The 22,718-nt window shown below is 38.6% G+C and overlaps 1 protein-coding gene across 1 annotated transcript in view; it reads left to right on the top strand.

Moving 5' to 3' along the window:
- Positions 1–5,104: 5,104 nt before the first annotated feature.
- apob (apolipoprotein B) overlaps positions 5,105–22,718 on the top strand; it is a 35,957-nt gene continuing 18,343 nt past the window's right edge. Inside the window, exons 1-17 of the mRNA XM_002934492.5 lie at positions 5,105–5,241; positions 6,831–6,869; positions 10,001–10,116; positions 10,207–10,352; positions 10,859–11,000; positions 11,709–11,864; positions 12,267–12,391; positions 13,353–13,438; positions 13,703–13,919; positions 14,220–14,447; positions 16,734–16,851; positions 17,695–17,841; positions 18,191–18,402; positions 19,406–19,646; positions 19,816–19,992; positions 20,997–21,188; positions 21,988–22,155. Coding sequence (XP_002934538.3) covers positions 5,190–5,241; positions 6,831–6,869; positions 10,001–10,116; positions 10,207–10,352; positions 10,859–11,000; positions 11,709–11,864; positions 12,267–12,391; positions 13,353–13,438; positions 13,703–13,919; positions 14,220–14,447; positions 16,734–16,851; positions 17,695–17,841; positions 18,191–18,402; positions 19,406–19,646; positions 19,816–19,992; positions 20,997–21,188; positions 21,988–22,155 — 2,562 coding nt within the window. The 5' untranslated portion in view covers positions 5,105–5,189. The remainder of the gene's footprint in view (positions 5,242–6,830; positions 6,870–10,000; positions 10,117–10,206; positions 10,353–10,858; positions 11,001–11,708; positions 11,865–12,266; positions 12,392–13,352; positions 13,439–13,702; positions 13,920–14,219; positions 14,448–16,733; positions 16,852–17,694; positions 17,842–18,190; positions 18,403–19,405; positions 19,647–19,815; positions 19,993–20,996; positions 21,189–21,987; positions 22,156–22,718) is intronic.

Here is a 22,718-nt window from a genome sequence, read left to right as displayed (position 1 = left end):
CCAAAAAAGTTCATTTAGGGGCACATTTACTAATCCACGAACGTCCAAAAAGCGTCCAAATGCGTTTTTTTCGTAATGATCGGTACTTTGCGACTTTTCCGCGAATTGTCGCAACTTTTTCGAGCTCTCAATACGAAAGTTGCGGCAATTCGCGAAAGTCGTAATGGCTATGAAAAAGCCGCGACAATTCACACAAGTCATAATGACAATGAAAAAGGCGCGACAATTCACGAAAGTCACAATGGCAATGGAAAAAGTCGCGACAATTCACGAAATTTGTAACGGCTATGAAAAAGTCGCAACAATTCGCGAAAGCCGTACCGGTTACGAAAAAGTCGCGACAATTTATGGAAAAGTCGTAACGGCGACAAAAAAATTCGCAAAAAAATACGAAAAGTCGTAAAATGTTCCTTTTCCAATCCGAATTTTTCTCATTCGGATTCGTGGATTAGTAATTAGAAAAACTAATTTCTACAAAAACCACAAATGTCATTTAATAAAAGATCTACATGACTTCTACAGGATCTTGACAGATTTTAGATGATGTATTTTTTCTTTTGGATTTAAATAGCAAAAAATCACATTATTTTCTGTTAGAACGTTAGAATCTGTTATAAAGTTTGAATTTCAGTGCAAATTTTCAGGTGAGCATCACAGCAATGTGCCAATATTGTCCTAACCCAAAGATACAATAGATATCTGGTCAGATGTCAGTTGGACAGGCAGTCCATACATGTTCTCATAAATTGCCCACTTGGTGTGCTTGGGCTGAGTCGGCAGCTTTTGTCGGTCCGTTTATGACCTGCTTAAGACTAGCTATACATTAGGAGATCTGCTTATTTGATTAAATTGCCAGCTAAATGTAATAGTCGTGAGCTAATCTGTCTTGTTTCGCTTCGCCAAAAAATTACCGAAACTGCTGAAAAATTCACAAAATGGGTGAAAAATTCAAAAACTTTTTTACATGGGCATTTTTTTAAAGCAAACATGTGACTTGACCACAAATTTCTTGACTCAATCGCAACTTATTTGATGTAACAGTTGGCTTATTTGATACGTTCGTGACTTTTTTTTTTGTAACTTTTTTGTAGCGGCGAATTTTCCGTAGCAGTTTCACAAAAATAAAAGGCCAATGGAGAAATGCAAAATTTTGCAACTAATCCATGCCACTCATCACTAGTAATACTATAAAGCATTTCTATGTTCCCCATTGTGCTCAATGTCATCATCATTTTATTATAGACTGGCCAAAACGTAAGTCAGACACCATCAGTACAATGGGATGGGACTTACGAGCAACATGTTGCTCATAAACCCCTTGGATGTTGCTCCCAGTGGCCTAAAAAATGTTGACTATTTTTACGTTTCTAGCTTGGGGGCAAGTTTTGGTTGCATAAAATCCCAATGTTATGCCAAACAGAGTCTCCTGTTGGCTGCCAGTCCACACTGGGGCTACCAAATAGCCAACCATATCTCTTTTTTGCACCCCCAGAAATGTTTTCATGTTTGTGTTGCTTCTGGACACTTTTTGTGGCTCGTGTGTATAATAGATTGGGGACCATATCCTTAACCCATAAAATATTTTCTTAAATTCTTGTGAATTTTGTTACAGAAGTGGCGAAAGATTAATTATTGATATATATGATATATGACAGAGGTGAATAGGTCGTTTCGGCTAAAAAAAAAAAGGGGGATGTGCAGTCAGCAAATCAGTACCAGTTGATACCATGACTTGACCTCAATCGACGCGAATCGAGGTATGCAGCGAAGCGGCGCTCATTTGATTGTTTTTTTTTTATCTTCAGCAAAAAGCATATCTTACAGTACATAAGTTATGTTGCAGCAAAACTTGGAATATCTGTGAACTCTGTACAGTATCTGTTTATTGCTTCTTCAGAAATCTGTTTGTCGATATTAATATGTTATATAAGTCACAGCTGTAGAAAGAAGGCGCCAGGTTTTGTCTCGAAAGTGTCAGTTTCTCCATTTGCTCTACAAGTAGGAGTAGGCACAAGTAGTGCCCAAAGAGAGATTTTGAGATGATCTAGAGAACTGGAGCCTAGTGGTGGTGGTGACAGTGTTTTCCTATCTGCTTTCCTCATAAATGATTTAGTAATAAGCATAGATTTGAGGCCCAGGCTAGATAGGTTTTAATTTCCCCAAGCTTTATGTTTGCTGTATTTTTTATTTATATAATAACAACACATTACACAGCTCTTTGGAGAGGAAGTTTTATCATTCACATCAGCCCTTGGCCAAATGGAACCTAAAATTTAATTTCCTTTTGTTTAAGTTGACCAGTAAGTTGAGGGAAGTCAACTTTTTGCCCCCAGAACCATGGGGACCAGGATGGTGTGGGCAAAGTTTTAAACAGGGAAAGCCTGGTGGTAAAGCCAAGTTTACCAAAAACCCCTTGACTGTTTTCCAGACCAAGTAGTTAATGAAGGCCTGCAAAAACCATGAGGTCCATGACTTATAGCCCACGGTGCCTTACATTCAATTAAAACACACAGGAGGAATTTACCAAGTGCCGGACAGAGTTCAATCTGCCATGTTTTTAAAACTTTACACTCTGCTCTGCATTTCCACAGGTCTCTGTCCTAGGAGATGGAGTTCATCCCCCCCAAAAAAATACGTCACTTATTGTTTTCCCCAGGCAGTCTCAAGATGGCCATACATGGACGAATAGCTTATGGCTTTACCCATGGGATGGAGAGGATATGAGGGATCCACATACAGCAAGGCCACTGTTCTATTGTTCTGATCTTTCATGCAAAGAGAATGATTAGCAAAACAGGTAGTGGAGTAGTTGCAGTTCCCCTTTACTTGTTCATCTGCCCATGCACCACGCCATCACTTATGGCAACCCAAGGGGAGAATATGGATTTCTGTCTAAGCTGGCATTTCTGCCTATAACAGTCACCTTTGGCTTTGGGCCTGGCTCTCAGCTACCCGAGTGCTGCCAGGACTTACCACATAAGGATCCAGTAACTCTCACAGGGGCAGGCAAGGGAAAGAACCAGTAAGGGGAGAGCTGGACAGGCAGGGCCAGAACCAGATAATAACCATACAATCGAGAGACAAACTCAAAGTCAGGAACAAGGCCGGGTCAAAACAAGGGAGTCGGCACAAGGAACAGGACCAAGAAACCAGAAAACAGTAGTAGAAGGAATCAGAGCACCTTGGAAATAACAAGCTTGACCTATAATGGGCAGTATGTGAGTGCAGAGATAGTGATTTGTAGGCAGGTTGATGGTTAACTCTAAGCATCTGTGGCCAGATTAACAACAAATGAATTGACTACAGATAGAGAGACACTGTATAGCAAACAGCAGGTCACTGGCATCTACTATATCAGCAAATGACATTTTCAAAACTGCCTGATCCCCGAAATGGTTAATATCCCCAGTACATGGATCTTGGTCACTATTGGTGGGCCCCCATACATGCGCAGATAATGGCACAATTTTATCCACTCATATGCACCCAATTTTATTCCTGTGTATATTAGAGATATACACATGGGAGCTGACATACTTCTTACTTGGGGCATCTCACCTCCTGGCTAGTTGGTCAGACTACATTTTAGGGTGGAGCTACTAGTAGCAGCTACTTGTCATGGCTACTAAAAAAGACAATGCTGATCATTTACTGATAATTGTCTCTATGTGTGTTTTAGTAGAGGTAATTCTCAGTATTGTCTATGGTGGGGAATTTTCTGGAGTTTAGTAGCCATTACAAAGAAGCTGTGACTAGTAGCCCAGTGTGTCAACACCCTTATATTAGTGATGGACAACTAGCCCTCCAGATGCTGAACTACTATTTCTAGCATCCCACAACAGTAGCTCTAGCCCACCAACATCTCCAAAGTCTCCAGTTGCCCATCTCTGCTCTGCATGCAAGCCCTTCCAATATCCAGCAAGATTTCCTTTTTTTCTCCATTGATGTCTCATGAAATTATCCGCCACATTGGCCAAATAACTCTATACAAGTCCCACATGCATGGCAGATCATACATTTAGCCTGAAAATCACCAGTTTTCCTGTTTAATCAGTGTTGTAATCCAGATATAGCAACCAATAGATGATAGAGATCAACAGAATAGATAAAATGTTAATTTCATTAACAGGGCCCCCGTACATGTACAGGGGGCGGCATGATGTTATCCACTCATGCGTGGCCATTGGGAGCTGACATATTTCTTACTTGGGACATCTCACCTTCTGGCTAGTTGGTCAGACTACATATATTAGTGATGGACAACTAGCCCTCCAGATGCTGCACTACTATTTCTAGCATCCCACAACAGTAGCTCTAGTCCACCAACATCTCCAAAGTCTCCAGCTGCCCATCTCTGCTCTGCATGCAAGCCCTTCCAGTTTCCAGCAAGATGTCATTTTTTTCTCCATTGATATCTGGTGAAATCATAGGCCACATTGGCCAAATGACTCCATACAAGTCCCACATGCATGGCAGATCATACATTTAGACTGAAAATCACCAGTTTTCCTGTTTAATCAGTGTTGTAATCCAGATATAGCAACCAATAGATGATAGAGATCAACAGAATAGATAAAATGTTAATTTCATTAACAGGTCCCCCGTACATGTACAGGGGGCGGCATGATGTTATCCACTCATGCGTGGCCATTGGGAGCTGACATATTTCTTACTTGGGAACATCTTATCTTCTGGCTAGTTGGTCAGACTACATTCTATATTAGTGATGGACAGCTAGCCCTCCAGATGCCGAGCTACTATTTCTAGCATCCCCCAACTGTAGCTCTAGTCCACCATCTCCAAAGTCTCCAGCTGCCCATCTCTGCTCTGCAACCAATAGATGATAGAGATCAACAGAATAGATAAATCGTTAATTTCAAACAATGAAAAAAAAATAAATCGAAAACATATATTCTATCCCTAATCATTGCTCTATGTTATCATTTCTGTGTTGCTGTTTTTCCCATCGCTAGGCCCCGATCTGCTCTCAGTAATCTCAGAGACAAAACTTTAACCTTTGGACCTTTTGCAATTTGCTCTGAACTTCTAAACAGAATAGCTCAGCTGGTTTTCCTGAGTATATAAATTCAGGGACAAGGGAAAAGGCTCATTCTCTCTATTGGACAGCGGAATAGGAGAGAAAATATTGAGTGGGTTACAGCAACTCCCTAGAGCTTTCACAGCTCACCATGGGCAATGAGAAGCTGCTGCTCCTTCTTTTGCTCGCCAGCGCCTTAGCTCGTAAGTAACCAATCCTTTTATTCTGCTTTTTCCTCCGTGGTTGGAAGCTGCCGTGATGGGGTCCATCAAAATCAAAAACAAAAAGTTTCCTAGTGCATAAAAAAGTAATGGGATAGCTGAATTATTATGCTATTAGCTATTAGGAAATATAAGAACCATTGATTTGTATTCCATAGGAAATGACAAATTATTTTGAACATTTTATTTATGATATTTAATTAATGATTGTATATTATTACTCATGTTCATATGTATGGGGCATTTGGCACTTTAGCCAATATATATATAAATATATATATATAGTCCTATGTTGGCTAGTGTAGCCAGTTGATATTTCAATACTGGTGGCCATATATACAATCTAGCTTCTGATTGGCTTATGAATTAAGAAGTAATTTTGATTGAGACTGCAGTGCTTTATGTGCACCTTTATTTTTTACGATAGGGGGAATAAATACCAATTTACCATATAAATTGTACCAACAATTCTTACCCAACATGAGTAGCCTCTCAAGTTTTACTTAATTATTTTTGCTTAATTATTGTTTTCCACATATGTTGATACGCTGGAATTAAGTGCCAAGGAAACAGACGAGCCCTCATGTAGTGCAAAGCTTCTGCCTTGATATATTAATATTACTTCTCATCCTGTAGCTTTTAAGTACCTATTAAGGACCTATTAGAGGGGATCATGCAGCAGGGTCCCTAAGCCTCATAATAACAGATGGTTTTATTGGTACATTGATATTAAAGGAGAACTAAAGCTTAACTAAAGAAGTAGGGTAGAAATGTTGGACCTTATGTTTTGGGTTTCTGTATCAGCCCAAGGCAACCTCAGCCCTTTAGCAGGGAAGATTGGGTTTGTGTATGATTAGCAAATACAATATATGATGGATTATATAACCAAGAGGGCATTCAATATTTGCTGACACTGGTGTTTAAATGATAGAGCTGTGTTGGGATGTACTGGGACAACGAACGTTAATGTCCAGACAGATAGCAATAAGCTTAAGGGTGTCTAATGCAGAGACTAAGGTCTGAAATTCATAGAGGGCCAAGCTTTCAGCAGCAAATTGTATGTGCATGATATTCCTTATGGTAAATCACCTTGTAATGCTACCCCTACAGTAGCCTAATGTGACAGTTTTCAAGATTTTGAAGTTTGAGTTGATCCATCTGTTATGCCCTGCCCTACTCTTCCCTTTATTACCTGGTCCTGCTGATCCTAAAAGGCAGGATAGCTGTGTATTCTGGGAGACCCTGGAGATAAGGGCACATGAAAAGGCATATATATGTGTAACTGTACAATATTTAATGAAAACCATTGATATATACATGTATATATGTGTGTGTTCTTCTATGAAGTCCCGGCTTTGCTACTAACAAAGACAATATCTGCGGGGAATGTATATGTTCTCCCTATTGCATGGGTTTCCTACCACTGTCTGGTAGATTAATGGACTTCTTATATTGTATATGTATTGTCTGTGGTAGGAAAACTTCATTGGGGCAGGGACTGATGGGACAGAGCAGCTATTCCCAGTAAATGATCAGTTAGTTGACATGTCTTTTGTGTGTTTTTTTTACAGAGGAAGATGGGTCAGACTCTCAGGATTCAACATGTTCAAGTAAGAGTTCTTGCATTGTATTATGTATACACTAAAGATAAAAACACTTACTTGCCCTTTACTTAAATAATTATTCCAAAAAAAAGAATGGAGATGAAATATTGTTTAAAAATGTCAATAAGGGTATGTAGTTGCCATTATCCTTCTATATATCTGCATGTAACAATGAGAATGCATATCTCCATTTATATTGTAATAAAACAATGCCCCCAGCGGCCAGTATTTTATTAACTTGCCAGAACACTTTAACTGTGTCTGATAAAGTGACCTCAGCTATTGGCTAACAATGTATTTGATTAGCCAATACAAGGTACAGCTATGGGACCTGTTGTGCAGAATGCTCGGGACCTGGGGTTTACGGAAAAGGGGTCTTTCTGTATAATAGAACCCCATACCTTAAGACTACTAAAAAAATAATATAAACATTAAATAAACCCAATAGGATTGTTTTGCCTCCAATAAGGGGTAATTATATCTTAGTTGGGATCAAGTACAGGTACTGTTTTATTATTACAGAGAAAAGGGAATCATTTAACCATGAAATAAACCCAATAGGGCTGTTCTGCCCCCAATAAGGGGTAATTATATCTTAGTTGGGATCAAGTACAGGTACTGTTTTATTATTACAGAGAAAAGGGAATCATTTAACCATTAAATAAACCCAATAGGGCTGTTCTGCCCCAATAAGTGGTAATTATATCTTAGTTGGGATCAAGTACAGGTACTGTTTTATTATTACAGAGAAAAGGGAATCATTTAACCATGAAATAAACCCAATAGGACTGTTCTGCCCCCAATAAGGGGTAATTATATCTTAGTTGGGATCAAGTACAGGTACTGTTTTATTATTACAGAGAAAAGGGAATCATTTAACCATGAAATAAACCCAATAGGGCTGTTCTGCCCCAATAAGGGGTAATTATATCTTAGTTGGGATCAAGTACAGGTACTGTTTTATTATTACAGAGAAAAGGGAATCATTTAACCATTAAATAAACCCAATAGGGCTGTTCTGCCCCCAATAAGGGGTAATTATATCTTAGTTGGGATCAAGTACAGGTACTGTTTTATTATTACAGAGAAAAGGGAATCATTTAACCATTAAATAAACCCAATAGGGCTGTTCTGCCCCCAATAAGGGGTAATTATATCTTAGTTGGGATCAAGTACAGGTACTGTTTTATTATTACAGAGAAAAGGAAATCATTTTTTAAATTTGAATTATTTGATTATAATGGAGTCTATGGGAGATAGCCTTTCTGTAATTCGGAATGTTCTGGATAATGGGTTTCCAAAGAACATATCCCATACCCGTGCCACTTTCATTTCACTCCCTTTGGTTAACACAAGACAAGATGCTTTTATCATACTCAATATTACAGCATATTTTGAGATATTTTTTGAAGTGGAGAGCTATTGATCCACTGAGCTTGCAATCTAATGTGCCCTCTGCCTATTGTACATATTCATCATGGACATTTTTGATCTAAAGTTCTAGTTCCTTACATGTTGGGACGATAGCTAGGGATGGTGCGGTAGTGGAACTATATCTCCCTGCCGAAGCTTGTATAATTGCAGCTGATTGCTACATCCAGGGAGGAAAAAGAAGTCAGTGTTTATCTTCAGTGACCTCTGTCACTTGTCTACTGGACAGAGTGGTAAACATGCACAGAGCTGACTTCATACCAGCCCTATCAGCGTGGATAATAATTTATTACAGATAATCTCTGCGAGGATCGTGAAATGTGTACTGTGTATTTAACCTTTGTATTGGAGGCTGGAGTGTATCCTGTTAACGGGAATTGGTACACGCTGTACAGGCAGGGAGGGGAACAGGAGGACAAAGTACTAAATGGGTTGCTGAATTACCTTGCGATGACCATTTGGAATTTTCTTTATTATGAACTTATACTGCCATCTAGCTAGCTTTTTACCATACTGCAAGGCTATCGACCCGCTAGATGTATGGAAATTGCTAACCAATGAGAAAACAGTTCAATTAAACCTTACGGAACATTTTATAGACAATTATCATGGTCCAAGAACTACTCACAGTGAATCACATTGCCGACAGATAAAAGCAACCCACTCCAGTCCTCAGAGTTGGCCAAACATGTTACAATTACGATCTTTCCTGTGACTATTGGTCATTCCTACCCTCCACTAACATTCAGGGCTGAATCATCAGATATGGAGGTAGAATTCTACCCCTATTTGATGATTCAGCCCTAAACGCAGCTTTTGCTTGGGGTGCCTTCTACAGCGCCCGATCAAAATCTTTTGTCCTGTCCAATCAACGAGACGACCGACATCCAAGACTTTTGCAATATCAGCCGTCTCGTTGATCCACCATACACACACCAAATATCATATGAAACCTCATTTTGTACTATATAATCAGTGTGTGTATGGCCTTTTTTGCATGCAGTGGTCAGTTATCTTCTACACCACCCAACCAGCTTATAATATAATGATAATGTCATACAAAGACATTGGTGTGGCAGAGAAGACCGTTCTGCCTACTGTTCACTGGAAGTGCCTAGTGGTCTCCTATGGTGCACTAGTTATGACTGTAGCATGTATGAAAGCTACTGAAACGCTTTTAACCCTAGTTGGGTAATTAGAAGTCTGTCGTTGCAAAGAAAGTAGTTGGTTGATATTTCTTATTGCCCTTATTAGTCCATGAGTTGGCCGGGGCCATGCAAATCCTTTAGAAGACCACATCGTCCCATTAGTCTGTGAAGTTCTAATTCATCAATATCATGGTATGTCTGTAGTAATAAATCAAATCAAATGGACTTGATGTATTTTTCTTGAAGAAATTTCACTAGTCATCATACTGGTTTTCTCAATTCCAATTCTCACCCTACTGGCTTTCCCGGAATCAAGAAAGCCAGTTGGATGACTGGCAAAACATCTTCAAGAAAAACACAGCAGGTCCAGTTGATTTGACTTATTACTACAGATATTGTCCCATTAGCCTTCAGGTGGACTACCCTTCATTAGACATATGGAGATGAGTGGAGTGGTGCTCACTAACGACCCTAATTGTTTTCTTTATCATGAAAGCTAATCCCGTATACACTAATGAAACATTTTATTTATATTAATAAGCACATTTTATGTTGCAGAAGCTGCTTTGAAATTCAAACATCTAAGGAAATATGTATACAACTATGAAGCTGCAACCACGAGTGGAGTGTCTGGTACAGCAGACTCCCAAAGTGGAACCAAATTCAACTGCAAGGTAGGAATTCTAATGGCTCTGTGCTACTCTATTCTAATGGAGGCCATTCATTTCAATCAGGCATAATGCTAACATCCTTTTATGTAACAGGTTGAATTGGAGGTTCCTCAGTCATGCAACTTCATCCTTCGGGTCAAGCAATGCACCCTGCGAGAGGTGTACGGGGTCAGTTCGGAGGGCAAAGCTCTTCTGAAGAAGTCAAAGAACTCTGAGGACTTCTCCAATGCTATGACCAAGTACGTAAGATACTGTGGCAGTTTATTGGACAAAGTAAAGCTCAAGAATGATCTCCTCCACCAGTCGTATATTGCTATATCTATTTATAGGACTTACTATAGTAATGGATATGGATAATAAAAATCATCAAGGAGTTCCATATCCTCATAAAAGCACAAAACCACAAGGATTTTTTTCAATGAGTCTTCAGTATGTCTAATGACATTACTAAGTACCATTTATCATACCATCCCTATCCATGATACTTTTCATGGCATTGAATTATATTCCCGCTATGTTGGTATACTTCTCATTTGTGGTTTCCCTAGGGAACGATAACTCATGGAACTGCCAGTTCCTGTCAACGCTTAGCAAATCTGCAAAGTACAAGAGAACTGTTGAGAAAATATCAGTTCTTGAGGTTTATCTCTAAGTATTTTGGATTATCCTGATACAAATGAAGAGTAGTGTATGTTCCTGTAGTTACCCTTACGTACTGTACTCTGATACCCATCTCCCTTTCCAGGTATGAGGTTAAGGTCACCGTGCAAGACGGGAAGAATGTTGTTCTGTATCCAGACAAAGATGAACCTCTCAATGTGTTGAACATGAAGAGGGGAATTCTTTCTGCTCTTCTTGTTGATGAAACCCAGGAAACAGATTATATGGTAAGGAATGGGGGGCAAGTGAGGAGGATGAAATGTTTGGGGAGGCTACTAATCCGCAGCTTTCTATTGTAGAACCTAAAAGTATCAATGGTTATATAGCAGTTGGTTTATTCTGGAGTAGGTGAAGATTCTCTAAAGGGGGCAGTTACTAATGTTCATTTTCACGATTGATATTTTTTGGGCAAAAATACAATATTCGCAGAAAAAACATGATTTTTATGCCCATTTATTATACATCAAAACTGCGACAAATCCAAAAGTAAAAAAAATTCCATCTAAAAGCTGTCGAGGTCAACGGCAGGCGTCCCTGTTACAACTGGAAGATCTTGCTTTGCTTCGTGGTTTTAGAGGTTATCAGGTTTTGTTGACGGTTTCATTTGTACGACAAAACGAAATAATTTGTGTCTTTTGCATTTTTCCTGCGTTTTGTTTCATTCGTGATTTTTTTAAAAGTCTGTTTGAGTAAATCACTTGGCGTTCGTAGTAGAATGTTGATAAATGGGCCTCCCCATCATTATTCCATGGCTATGACTGGGGGTCATGTTTGCTGGGAAATTCATATAAACTTGTTTGAATGAAGCCAATATTCATATAGCGAATTACATTGATGAATGTTAACTGTACGCCTGCACAAAAAGCAATAAAATGTCACCTACAATAATGCATTAGAGGGAATCACTAATACCGAATGTCCCGTTTCTTGCTCAGGATACCGTGTATGGAAAATGTACCAGCGAGATTAAAGTCACAGGCCGAAAGGGTAACACGCCGACAGATGTTACGGTCAAGAGGAATCTGAAGACCTGTGACAGGTTTACACCAATCAGAGATTATGTCAACCCCCTAGCAATCATTAAAGGCATGGTAAGTCAAGACTTTGCAAGGGCTGCCCCCCTTCTCTGGAATTCGCTCCCACAAACTGTCAGACTTTCTCCCAATCTCTCTGCCTTCAAGAGATCTCTAAAAACACATTTATTTAGAGAGGCTTACCCTAATCTAGCTTAGCAACACCCTGTGCCACACCTCTCACAACTCTGGTCATGCCCATTCCCACACCTTGTGTCTATGAAACCCACTTATTGTACAGCGTTGGGGAATATGTTGGCGCTTTATAAATAAATGTTAATAATAATAATGGGTTTCTTGGCTTTAAGAAAACGAGAATGACTATGCTAGTCAATGCTATGGATTGATGTATGTATTGATCAGGCATTAAAATATTTCACTGGATTGAAGTCTGATTGTCCTGTATGGTTTTCTTCACAGAATCGTCCATTGTCTACACTGATCAGCAGCAGTCAGGTTTGTCAGTACAGCCTGGATCCCAAGAGGAGGCATATTACTGAGGCATCGTGTGCTGAGACTCACCTCTTCCTGCCCTTCTCATACAGGTGAGTAATAGAGTTGTAATATCATCTATCTATCTATTTATCTATCATGTATCTATCTATCTATCTATCATCTATCTATATATCTATCTATCAATCATCTATCTATCTATCTATTTATCTATCTCTCTATCTATCATCTATCTATCTATCTCTCTATCTATCATCTATCTATCTCTCTCTATCTATCTATCTATCTATCTATCTATCTATCTATCTATCTATCTATCTATCTATCATCTATCTATCTGTCTATCTATCTCTATCTCTCTATCTATCATCTATCTATCTACCTATCTATCTATCTATCTATCTCTCTATCTAACTATCTATTTATCTATCTCTCTATCTATCATCTATCTATCTATCTATATATCTATCTATCTCTATCTCTCTATCTAACTATCTATTTATCTATCTCTCTATCTCTCTGGGGTAGTTGGTTAGTTAGAGAGAGGCACATGGGTGACACTTAGGAAACAGGCAAGAAGAGAAGTTAAGTGTATAGTAGAAAGAGAATGTGGAAAGGTAGAGGGAATGAGAAATTCATCTAATTTTCCTGTTATTTATATAGCGCCAACACATTTCTGCAGCACTTTACAGAGATTATTCCTCATTCAAATTAGTCCTTGTCCCAACGAAGCTTACAATCTAAGGTCTCTATTGCATTCACACACTATGGTTATTTTAGTCAGAAGCCAGTTAAGCTGCCTGTATGATCTGGGAGGAAACTGGGGTACCCAGAGGAAACTCCCCGCAGATAGCTCCCTGACTGGGATTGAACTCAGGACCCCAGCACAGAAGCGCTACCAACTGAACCACCGTGCTGCCAATCCAAGTCCCAATAGGCACTGGGGTTTACTTACCAACACTGGGGAAGTTTGATTTTTGGCTGTAACCTATAAATACACAAAGTTTTCTACTTGCCATTTTTTTAATGCATCTCAACCTTTTCCTTCTCTAGAGACCAGTATGGCATAAATGGAAAAGTCACTCAGACTCTGAAGCTGGAAGATGTAGCCAAGACCAACAGCAGAGATTTTGACCCAGGTACAAAAATAAACCCATTTGAGCACTTGGGCCACAGCTTAGTAGGGGATTTTGGGACGAGATCAGAAAAGATTCAGCATTAGGTATTAGGCAAGAGAGAAGCTGGCAATACTCAGTACAAGTATTCTCTGTAGCCTTTGAGTCTTTTGAGTGTTCAATTCCTGGTAAAGACTGGGGGGCAAAATTAAGTTATTTTATATATATTTATTTATATATATTTTATTTATATATTTATATATAATCATTTTTTTAACTTTGTTTCAGACACCAGTCTGGCACGAGGCTTTGCCTTGGAGGCTACAAAAACAGTGTCCAAAAATGAAGATGCTGCATTGGAAAACCTACAGGAATTACAGAAACTATCCACGTCAGAACAGAACCAGCAGAGAGCCAGTCGCTTTTACAAGCTTGTGACAGCCTTAAGGGGTCTGAATAACGACTCACTAGGACCCCTTGTGCCCAGGCTAATGCAGCTATCCAGGTACTGGCTAGAGGTTATATATTTTGTATTTTATATACTAGCGCTTTATAAATAAAGTTATACATACGTACTTTGTTGCGTTGAATATTGGGTGGTAATTGTGCTGTAAGCAAATTGACCACTAGGTGGCAGTATGGCTTCTTATAACTTGCCCTATGTAGCATGCACATGAAGACAGCTTCAAAAGTAGATTATATTTCATATATATTTATACATGATAAGAACATAATCATTATTTTTACTAAATGTTTATGTAAATCTTGTTAAATGGAATTTAATGTGATATATCTAAAATTTCAGCCCTATTGCTCTGCAAGCATTGACTCAGTGTGGGACCCCTGAATGCTTCGGTGGAATCCTTCAGGTGCTCAGAAGTGGAGACATATCCCCAGTCATAAGTGACACTGTAACCTTCGGTTTGGGCCTTTTACCTTCTCCATGTACAAAACGTGTAAGGGAACTTCTCAACATGGCCCAGTATCAGTCAAGCAGAGCTTCGTTCTATGCATTAAGCCATGCAGTCAGCAAGTAAGACTTTTTGTTAATTCTAAATAATTTAGTCTTGCATATCTATCTATCTATCTATCTATCTATCTATCTATCTATCTATCTATCTATATCTATCTATCTATCTATCTATCTATCTATCTATCTATCTATCTATCATATCTATCTATCATCTATCTATCTGTCTGTCTGTCTATCTATCTGCCTGTCTGTCTGTCTATCTATCTGCCTGTCTGTCTGTCTGTCTATCTATCTAACAGACAAATATGTCTGTTTGCCTATAATTCTTAAACATTGTTTTTATTATTGAGAATTAAATGCTAGTACAGGTATGGGATCCCTTATCCGGAAACCCATTATCCAGAAAGCTCAGAATTACGGAAAACCCGTCTCCCATAGACTCCATTTTAATCAAATAATTCAGATTTTTAAGATTGATTTCCTTTTTCTCTGTAATAATAAAACAGTACCTGTACTTGATCCCAACTAAGATATAATTACCCCTTATTGGGGGCAGAACAGCCCTATTGGGTTTATTTCATGGTTAAATGATTCCCTTTTCTCTGTAATAATAAAACAGTACCTGTACTCGATCCCAACTATGATATAAATAATCCTTATTGGGGCAGAACAGTCCTATTGGGTTTGATTAATGGTTTATTGATTTTTTATCAGACTTAAGGTATGGAGATCCAAATTACGGAAACGCCACTTATCCGAAATACCCTTGGTCCCAAGCATTCTGGATAATGGGTCCTATACTGTATTCCCACAAAAATTAAGTTATGAGGATTACACCCTGTGTGTAATAAAAATGTATATTGTCATCAATATACCCCAACAATTTTCATTTAATCATTTCATTAAAAAATGATTTATTTAATATTTTTCAAATGCATCCTATATACATGTTATTAAGCATAACTTAACAAAATAACTTACAAATTTGGCCAGTGGAGTTATCTAACTATATCTTGCCACGGGGATTTCTCTTTGAAAGGAAAAAGCCACACACAAGAGAATACACTTTACTGCAAGATGTTTACTTTTTCCTCTCTAAGGAAAATGCCGTTGCCTCTATACTATATATAGATAATTTGGATGTTTGGTTTATTTAAAGTGCTATAATGAGGACCTTTCGTCACCTCACTAGTTGCTAAAATACAAGTTATGCTTTACCAGCTGTGGGATGATATTAGCTGTAGGTTTACAATAGCCTAAGGGTCAGTAGGCTTGTTCTCTCTGATATAGACGGATCACAAAACTCCCCATCTTTTTCTGAGGGTATTGGGTGATAAGTTTTTATTCTCCAACCAAATAAAAACATCTCTTAAAAAATATTCATTCACTAAGGTCATGATATAAAGTATCTAGCAGTCATAAGTGTAAAGCAGCCGGGCACGTGGAGTCATCTAGAAATGTTTCACCACTTCTTTGGACCTTTTGTTTTTATTCATCTAAGTCATAGTACCTAGAAGTGATAATATAGGTATGGGACCTGTTATCCAGTTTTCCAGATAAGGGATCGTTCCATAATTTGGATCTCTATACAGAGAAAAGGGAATCATTTCACCATGAAATAAACCCAATAGGGCTGTTCTGCCCCCAATAAGGGGTAATTATATCTTAGTTGGGATCAAGTACAGGTACTGTTTTATTATTACAGAGAAAAGGGAATCATTTAACCATGAAATAAACCCAATAGGGCTGTTCTGCCCCCAATAAGGGGTAATTATATCTTAGTTGGGATCAAGTACAGGTACTGTTTTATTATTACAGAGAAAAGGGAATCATTTAACCATTAAATAAACCCAATAGGGCTGTTCTGCCCCCAATAAGGGGTAATTATATCTTAGTTGGGATCAAGTACAGGTACTGTTTTATTATTACAGAGAAAAGGGAATCATTTAACCATTAAATAAACCCAATAGGGCTGTTCTGCCCCAATAAGGGGTAATTATATCTTAGTTGGGATCAAATACAAGATACTGTTGTAAATTAGAATTTTTGTATAATGGAGTCTATGGGAAATGGAAGCAACTGGAAACGATGAGTAATCTGAGTAATCTTGAAATGTTTCACCAATCCCCCAAGTGGCTTCTTCAATATTTTTACTCATCCAGGTCATAGATATACGGATATGCTATACTGTATGAATCTAAAGCAACTGGACATGTTTAGTATTTCTCATTCAAGTGGAGGGGTAAATTGTTTTCAAGATTCCTCAACAGTCCCAGTTGTTTTAGACTTATTACTACTAGATGAAAAAAAAAAGCTTAATCAGCTAATGTATTTCAATCTGTTCAGGTTCTATGAAGAGCAACAAACAGTGACAGATGAATTGAGGGATGTTGCCGATTTTATGCTCTCACTCATCGGCAATGAATGCACAGGAAATGAAGACAAAACATTCCAAACCCTCAAGGTAAGACGAACTTTAATGCCTTATGGAAATCTATATGATAAGTAGAAAGTCAAACATGAAAGACTTGAAAGCACATTGGTGAGATTGTGCTTTAAAGCTGGCCATACACGGGCAGATCCGCTCGCTTGGTGATGCCGCCAAGTGAGCGGATCTTCACCCGACATCCCCACCTACGGGTGGCGATATCGGGGAGGCATGTAGGCGAATGGGGCAGTCGGTTTGGGGACTGCATCAACGAGCCGATGCGGTCCCCAATCCGACTGGATTTTCTAACCTGGCCGATCGATATCTGCCCAATTTCAGGCCAGATATCGGTCGGCCAGGCCCCTTGTTTCTGCCCCTACATGGGCCGATAAGCTGCCGAGTCGGTCCAAGGGACAGATATCGGCAGCTTCTATCGGCCCGTGTATGGGGACCTTAATTGAGTCTTGAGATCTATTTTGACCAATAATCTGCTAGGAGAATGCGTTTGTGTAGGTTTCTCCCTATGCTCTAAAAACATACAGGCAGGTAAATTAGCTGCCAATTAAATTGACCCTAGATGTATTGTGTGAAAATGAGAAGGAAATTCAGTTGTAAGCCCTACCGGGGATTGATGTGAATTGATGAAGCGCCATGGAACGTGTTGCTGCTGTAGGGTTATCAGATAAGGGATCAGATGTATCTTCACTAATTGCATTTCATTTAAATGCCATCACTTTGCAATTTCACCCCTATTGTCCCAAATATTGTTACTAATTTAGTAACCCATGGCTAATATTTATTTAAGAGACATATCTGCTTAGTAAAACTAGGTTGTCCATGAATATTGCTTATATAGCTAAAATCTTCACTTTTACACAGGCCATCGGCATCATGGGTAGTGCTATGGAAGCTACAAATCCAGAAATCAAGTCTTCTCTGCTGAAATGTGCCAGGGGCCAGGCCTCATCTCCCGACATTCAGAAAGCTGCTATTCAAGCGTTCCGCAGAATGACCATGACAGATGATGTAAGTTACAGTTTGACATCACACATTTCTGTAACCCTCTTGGATGATGTCCTAATCACTAGATACTTGCATTGTATGTTATCACAACATGTTGATGTTGGGATATTAAGGTGATACAGAACAATTAAAGTCATTCTGAAACTTAGAAAGGTTTTTATTTAAGATCATCTCAGACATTGGTCCAGGTCCTATGTTCTTTCTGCTCTATAAAACCCAGGCTAAGTCAAGTCATGAAGACATTTTATCTGCTAGCTTCTCCAGCCTTCAAAATAATACAATGTTTGTGCTCAGCTCCACTCTACAGGGAGTTGCAGATAGAGTTTAACCTGTTTTGACCATTTTTAATTAGGTTCGAGGAGTACTTGTCCAGGTCTTCCAAGACAGTAATGCCCCCGAGCAAAAGAGACTGGCAGCCTATCTCATGCTGATGAAGAACCCTTCTCAATCAGACCTCCGCAAGGTTGTCAAAGTGCTGCTTAGGGATGATAACAAACAAGTGAAAAACTTTGTGTCCTCTCATATCCGTAACATTCTGCAAATGGATGCTCCAGAAGCTGAAGGGCAAGTACTTATTTCAAAGGAACAATCTACCCCTTTTTTAAAATCAGGACTAAGTTTTTTAACTTTCCATAGACATTCAGTAAAAGATAATGACATCAAATGATCTGCACAGTGAGCCTTATCTATCTGCATATCCATGTTAGGAGCAGCCATGATTGCGCTCATGGGTTCACCCTATATCTATAGCCCCCTAAATTATCGGCAAAAAACATACAAACATATTATAAACAGAATTCTTTGGTCCTATTTTCTAAACTTTCCCTTTCAGTATTGGTTGGGACTAATGGCAATATGCCTAAAGCAGCAGTTGCTAAGCTGAGACATTTCAATAGAAGAACTTTTTTCCAACCATAAATCCGTGTTGTCATGTGATCAACATTAATTCCTTGTACCAAAACATTTAGGGAGTAATAATGTATATACTCGAGTATAAGCCTAGTTTTTCAGCACCCAAAATGTGCTCAAAAAGTCACCCTCGGCTTATACTCGAGTCGGGTGCCATGGTTCCCTCCAGACTAGCACCCTCTGTCCTTTGTGTGCAAATTAGGCCATCCTCACCTCACCTGTCCCATTCTGCACTAGACATTGCACTTTATATTCTATATAAACTATATATAGTTTTGAAGGATTTTAACTCTTTGTGTTTTAGCTTGGTTGCTGAGTACTCCTAAGGTATCATTGTTGATAAAACAATTGTTTTTGTTGACCCTCCACTTACAGAGCTAGTTTACAGGTTTTATTTGAAATAAATATTTAAAAATATTTAAAAACATATACCCCACTGATGCCTCATTTAATATAATTTTATTGGTATTTATTTTGATGAAACTTAGCAGTAGCTGCTGCATTTCCCACCCTAGGCTTATACTCGAGTCAATAAGTTTTTCCAGTTTTCTTAGGTAAAATTAGGTACCTCGGCTTATATTCGGATCGGCTTATACTCGAGTATATACAGTAATTATCATACTATGTATCTTAATCTTGTATTTTCTTTTATTTGCAGACTTAAAACTAAACTTCAGGAGGCTCTTAAATCATCTCAGCCATTAAATGTTGATACAGACTTTACAAAGCTCTCACAGAACTACCATTTCTCCCGAGATGTTACTATTCCCGGCCTTTATGATGCAGCAGGAGCTGATATGGTTGCCAATATCATTTTTGATTCTGAAGGCTACATGCCTAAAGAAGCAATGCTGGAGGCTACACTAAATGTGTTCGGAAAGTCTGTGGATATGTTTGAGGTACTGTATTCTGCTTTGCTGACATTGTAATAGAATAATCCATCCGTATAGAAAAATACTAATGATATTCTTAAAAGCCAGGGTCGCCATTGAAGGGCTTGCGTCTGTCTTTTGTATCATGAGAAGACAAGTTGACCTAAGACTTTTTCTTATTTTTTTACTTTCATAGATTGGAGTAGAAGGAAAAGGCTTTGAGCCCACTCTAGATTCTCTCTTTGGAAATGGGGGATTCTTTCCTGATTGCACTTTAAAAGCACTGTACTGGGCTGATGGAAAGCTTCCAGACAAGGTCACTGAGATTTTGTTCAAGTGGTACGGCGTTCCCAGGCAGAGCGGGCAGAATCAGGTAAATACACTGTACATGATGTTGCAGTACAAGGTTTAGACATTTCCCGTTGCATGTAATAAGGCTATTATTTGCACATTGTAATTATTATTATAGTAATTATTATTCCTATATGAGACCCAGATTGTATTATATCTAGAGGTTAATAAGATGAACAACTTGAAAATGGGAACTGTGGGAGGTGCATAAAGTTCATTCTAATATGTTGATATGATCACCCACACAGCAGCCATCTGGGTACATAGTTACATAGTTACATAGGGTTGAAAAAAGACCAGAGTACATCAAGGGTAGACCAAGTGTTTCATTCTATGTCAGGATAAAGACCAAAATGGGTCCTCACAATATTTGACACCATTTGTAAGTCACTTTCACCATTATAAATAGCCCCCATATTGTATTTCTAATAAGAAAAGAAAGTTGTTTGTACATGTAAAGCCTACATTTTTCTACAATGTATATGGCATAATTTGTACTGCATATATCCCCTCTGTTTTCCAGTGCCATCACACTTTCCTAAAACAAATAGCCGTTAACATTTTACCTCTGACACATCAATGACATTTACATTTGCAAACAGCACATGTACACTGTAAAGTTAATGTAATGAATAATGCAGGCTTACACAGGCAGATCTTACTCAGGAGAGTAGGTTAGGAAAAAAATAGGAGCAGACAGCTAGAGCAGAGTTTCTATGGGAACCAGCAATGTCATCTTTTCACTGGCTGCTAAACTGGAGGGTGTGTTTGGGGACCTTAGTTGAGAAGAACTGAGCATGCTCAGTAGCCAGTAGTCAAAGTAAATTCCCGTGAGAGGGGGCTGAGTGGGTTACAGGAGGAGAAGGAATCCCAAGTGATTAAGGGGATGCTGCAGCTTTACTGTTAAGCTTTCAACCACCGGAGTGGCAGATATTGAAAGGTTTCAAAGAGGCTGTTCACTGATTACATTTTTGTGTGGGTTTATGTCTTTTAATGCAATGCTGTATTACAATGTATTTATTTTAGGACTTGACTAAAGCAATTTTATACAATGTTGAGAAACTGATAAAGGAAGTGAGATCCAACTATGCCCCTGAAGCAAAATTATACCTTGAAATCCTTGGGAAAGAACTGGGCTACTTGCAACTGAACGACTTCAGAACTCTTGGATCCATGCTGTTAAGGACTTTACATACTACTCAAGAGCTGCCGGCTCAGGTACCATAGCTTTTACCTTAATTATCCATGTCGGTACAAATTAGCCTACCTTAACATGATTTACTGGCCATGTATAGGGCAATTAATATAATCTGGCATAGAATTACATCACAGTGTGCCTTGAATATTCTTTGACATTAAAGAGGAATTGTCATTATTATGAAACAAAATGCATGGGAATGTAAGAAAGGTCTTTTTACAGTTTATACATTCAGTTCTTCAACCTAACATTTTCCAGCTGTAAACAAACACACTCATGCTGTGAGTCACTGACACATTTCGGCTGCTCTAATTGGCTGGGCAGCAAATCACTAACGGCGCACAGCGTGGTTGGGTTGTTTGCAAAAAGGTGAGGGAACACACTACTACTACTACTACACTACCACATTAAGTACAGTTAGGGAACATGTTTATATCAATGGCAGTTTCCTTTTTAAATCCAAGTTGGGGCTACTCGGATTACTGGAGCCAAGCCTTATACAAATAATGCTGCTGGTGAGATGGGAGTTTCCAAATCACCCATATAACGACCTCTGAATACACTCCTAATGTAATATTTCCCTTGTTTTGTCTTCCTGCTTTTATATCCCTTGTTCTTAACCCCCCTCTTAGTTCCCTTGGTAGTCATTCAACTGTAAACGCCTTTTAAAAATGAATATATAAAATACGTTTGTTAACTATTCAAGGATAACTTGATAATCTGGAAGAAATTAGTCGACCCATAGATCAATGGAAAGGCTCATTTACAATAATACTCGAAAACGATTATGGGATATCAATGTGATCCTTTCATTTGCAGATCATGAAGGCCATATCCAAGGGAGCTGAGACTGATCTCTTCCTTCATTACATCTTTATGGACAATGAGTTTGACTTGCCTACAGGATCTGGCCTCCAGCTTCAAGTCTCATTTTCCGGTGTAATTGCCCCTGGGACACGGGCTGGTATGAAGTTCGGAGGGAGAAATGTAAGTCAAAGCATTTGTTACATCTCTACACATAAAATAATCACAATGGCAAATCTTGTACATTAAATAAACTCTCATAGATGATTTATTGCTACGACAGATTGCATCAGCAAATCCATTAAGAAACCCTTTGCAGTTCTTCCCCTTCCGCTGTTATTATTTGTTTATTCAGTTTTAGTGCCTTTTTAGTCATTTGTCGAGCAGCGGTTTATTTATTCTAATCACCATATCCATTCAAAGTGAAATCCGTGTTATTAATGAAAAGCATGACGGAGAAATAATATTCCATGAATGGTTCATGGTAAACAAGGCAAATACTATGACAGAAGTGATTAGAAATGACCCAAAGATTTTCCATAATGACACCACAACCATTCATATAAGAAACAATAACGGGATATGTTTCTATAGCGCTGAGCTCCTTGAAGGATGACAAAAGGGAAAACTGCTCTCCTCAAGTACATCATTCTAGGACAGAGATTCCTATTTTTTTCTACATTATGAGCCACATTCCACTAAGTTTTGAGTGGGACAGTGTTTACTTGAAAATATTGAGGCACTGG

Source organism: Xenopus tropicalis, chromosome 5 (genome assembly GCF_000004195.4).
Source record: "Xenopus tropicalis strain Nigerian chromosome 5, UCB_Xtro_10.0, whole genome shotgun sequence".
In the NCBI taxonomy this organism is placed as follows: domain Eukaryota; kingdom Metazoa; phylum Chordata; class Amphibia; order Anura; family Pipidae; genus Xenopus; species Xenopus tropicalis.
The sequence above is the reverse complement of the archived record's forward strand: the minus strand, read 5'-3'. Positions and strand labels throughout refer to the sequence as shown.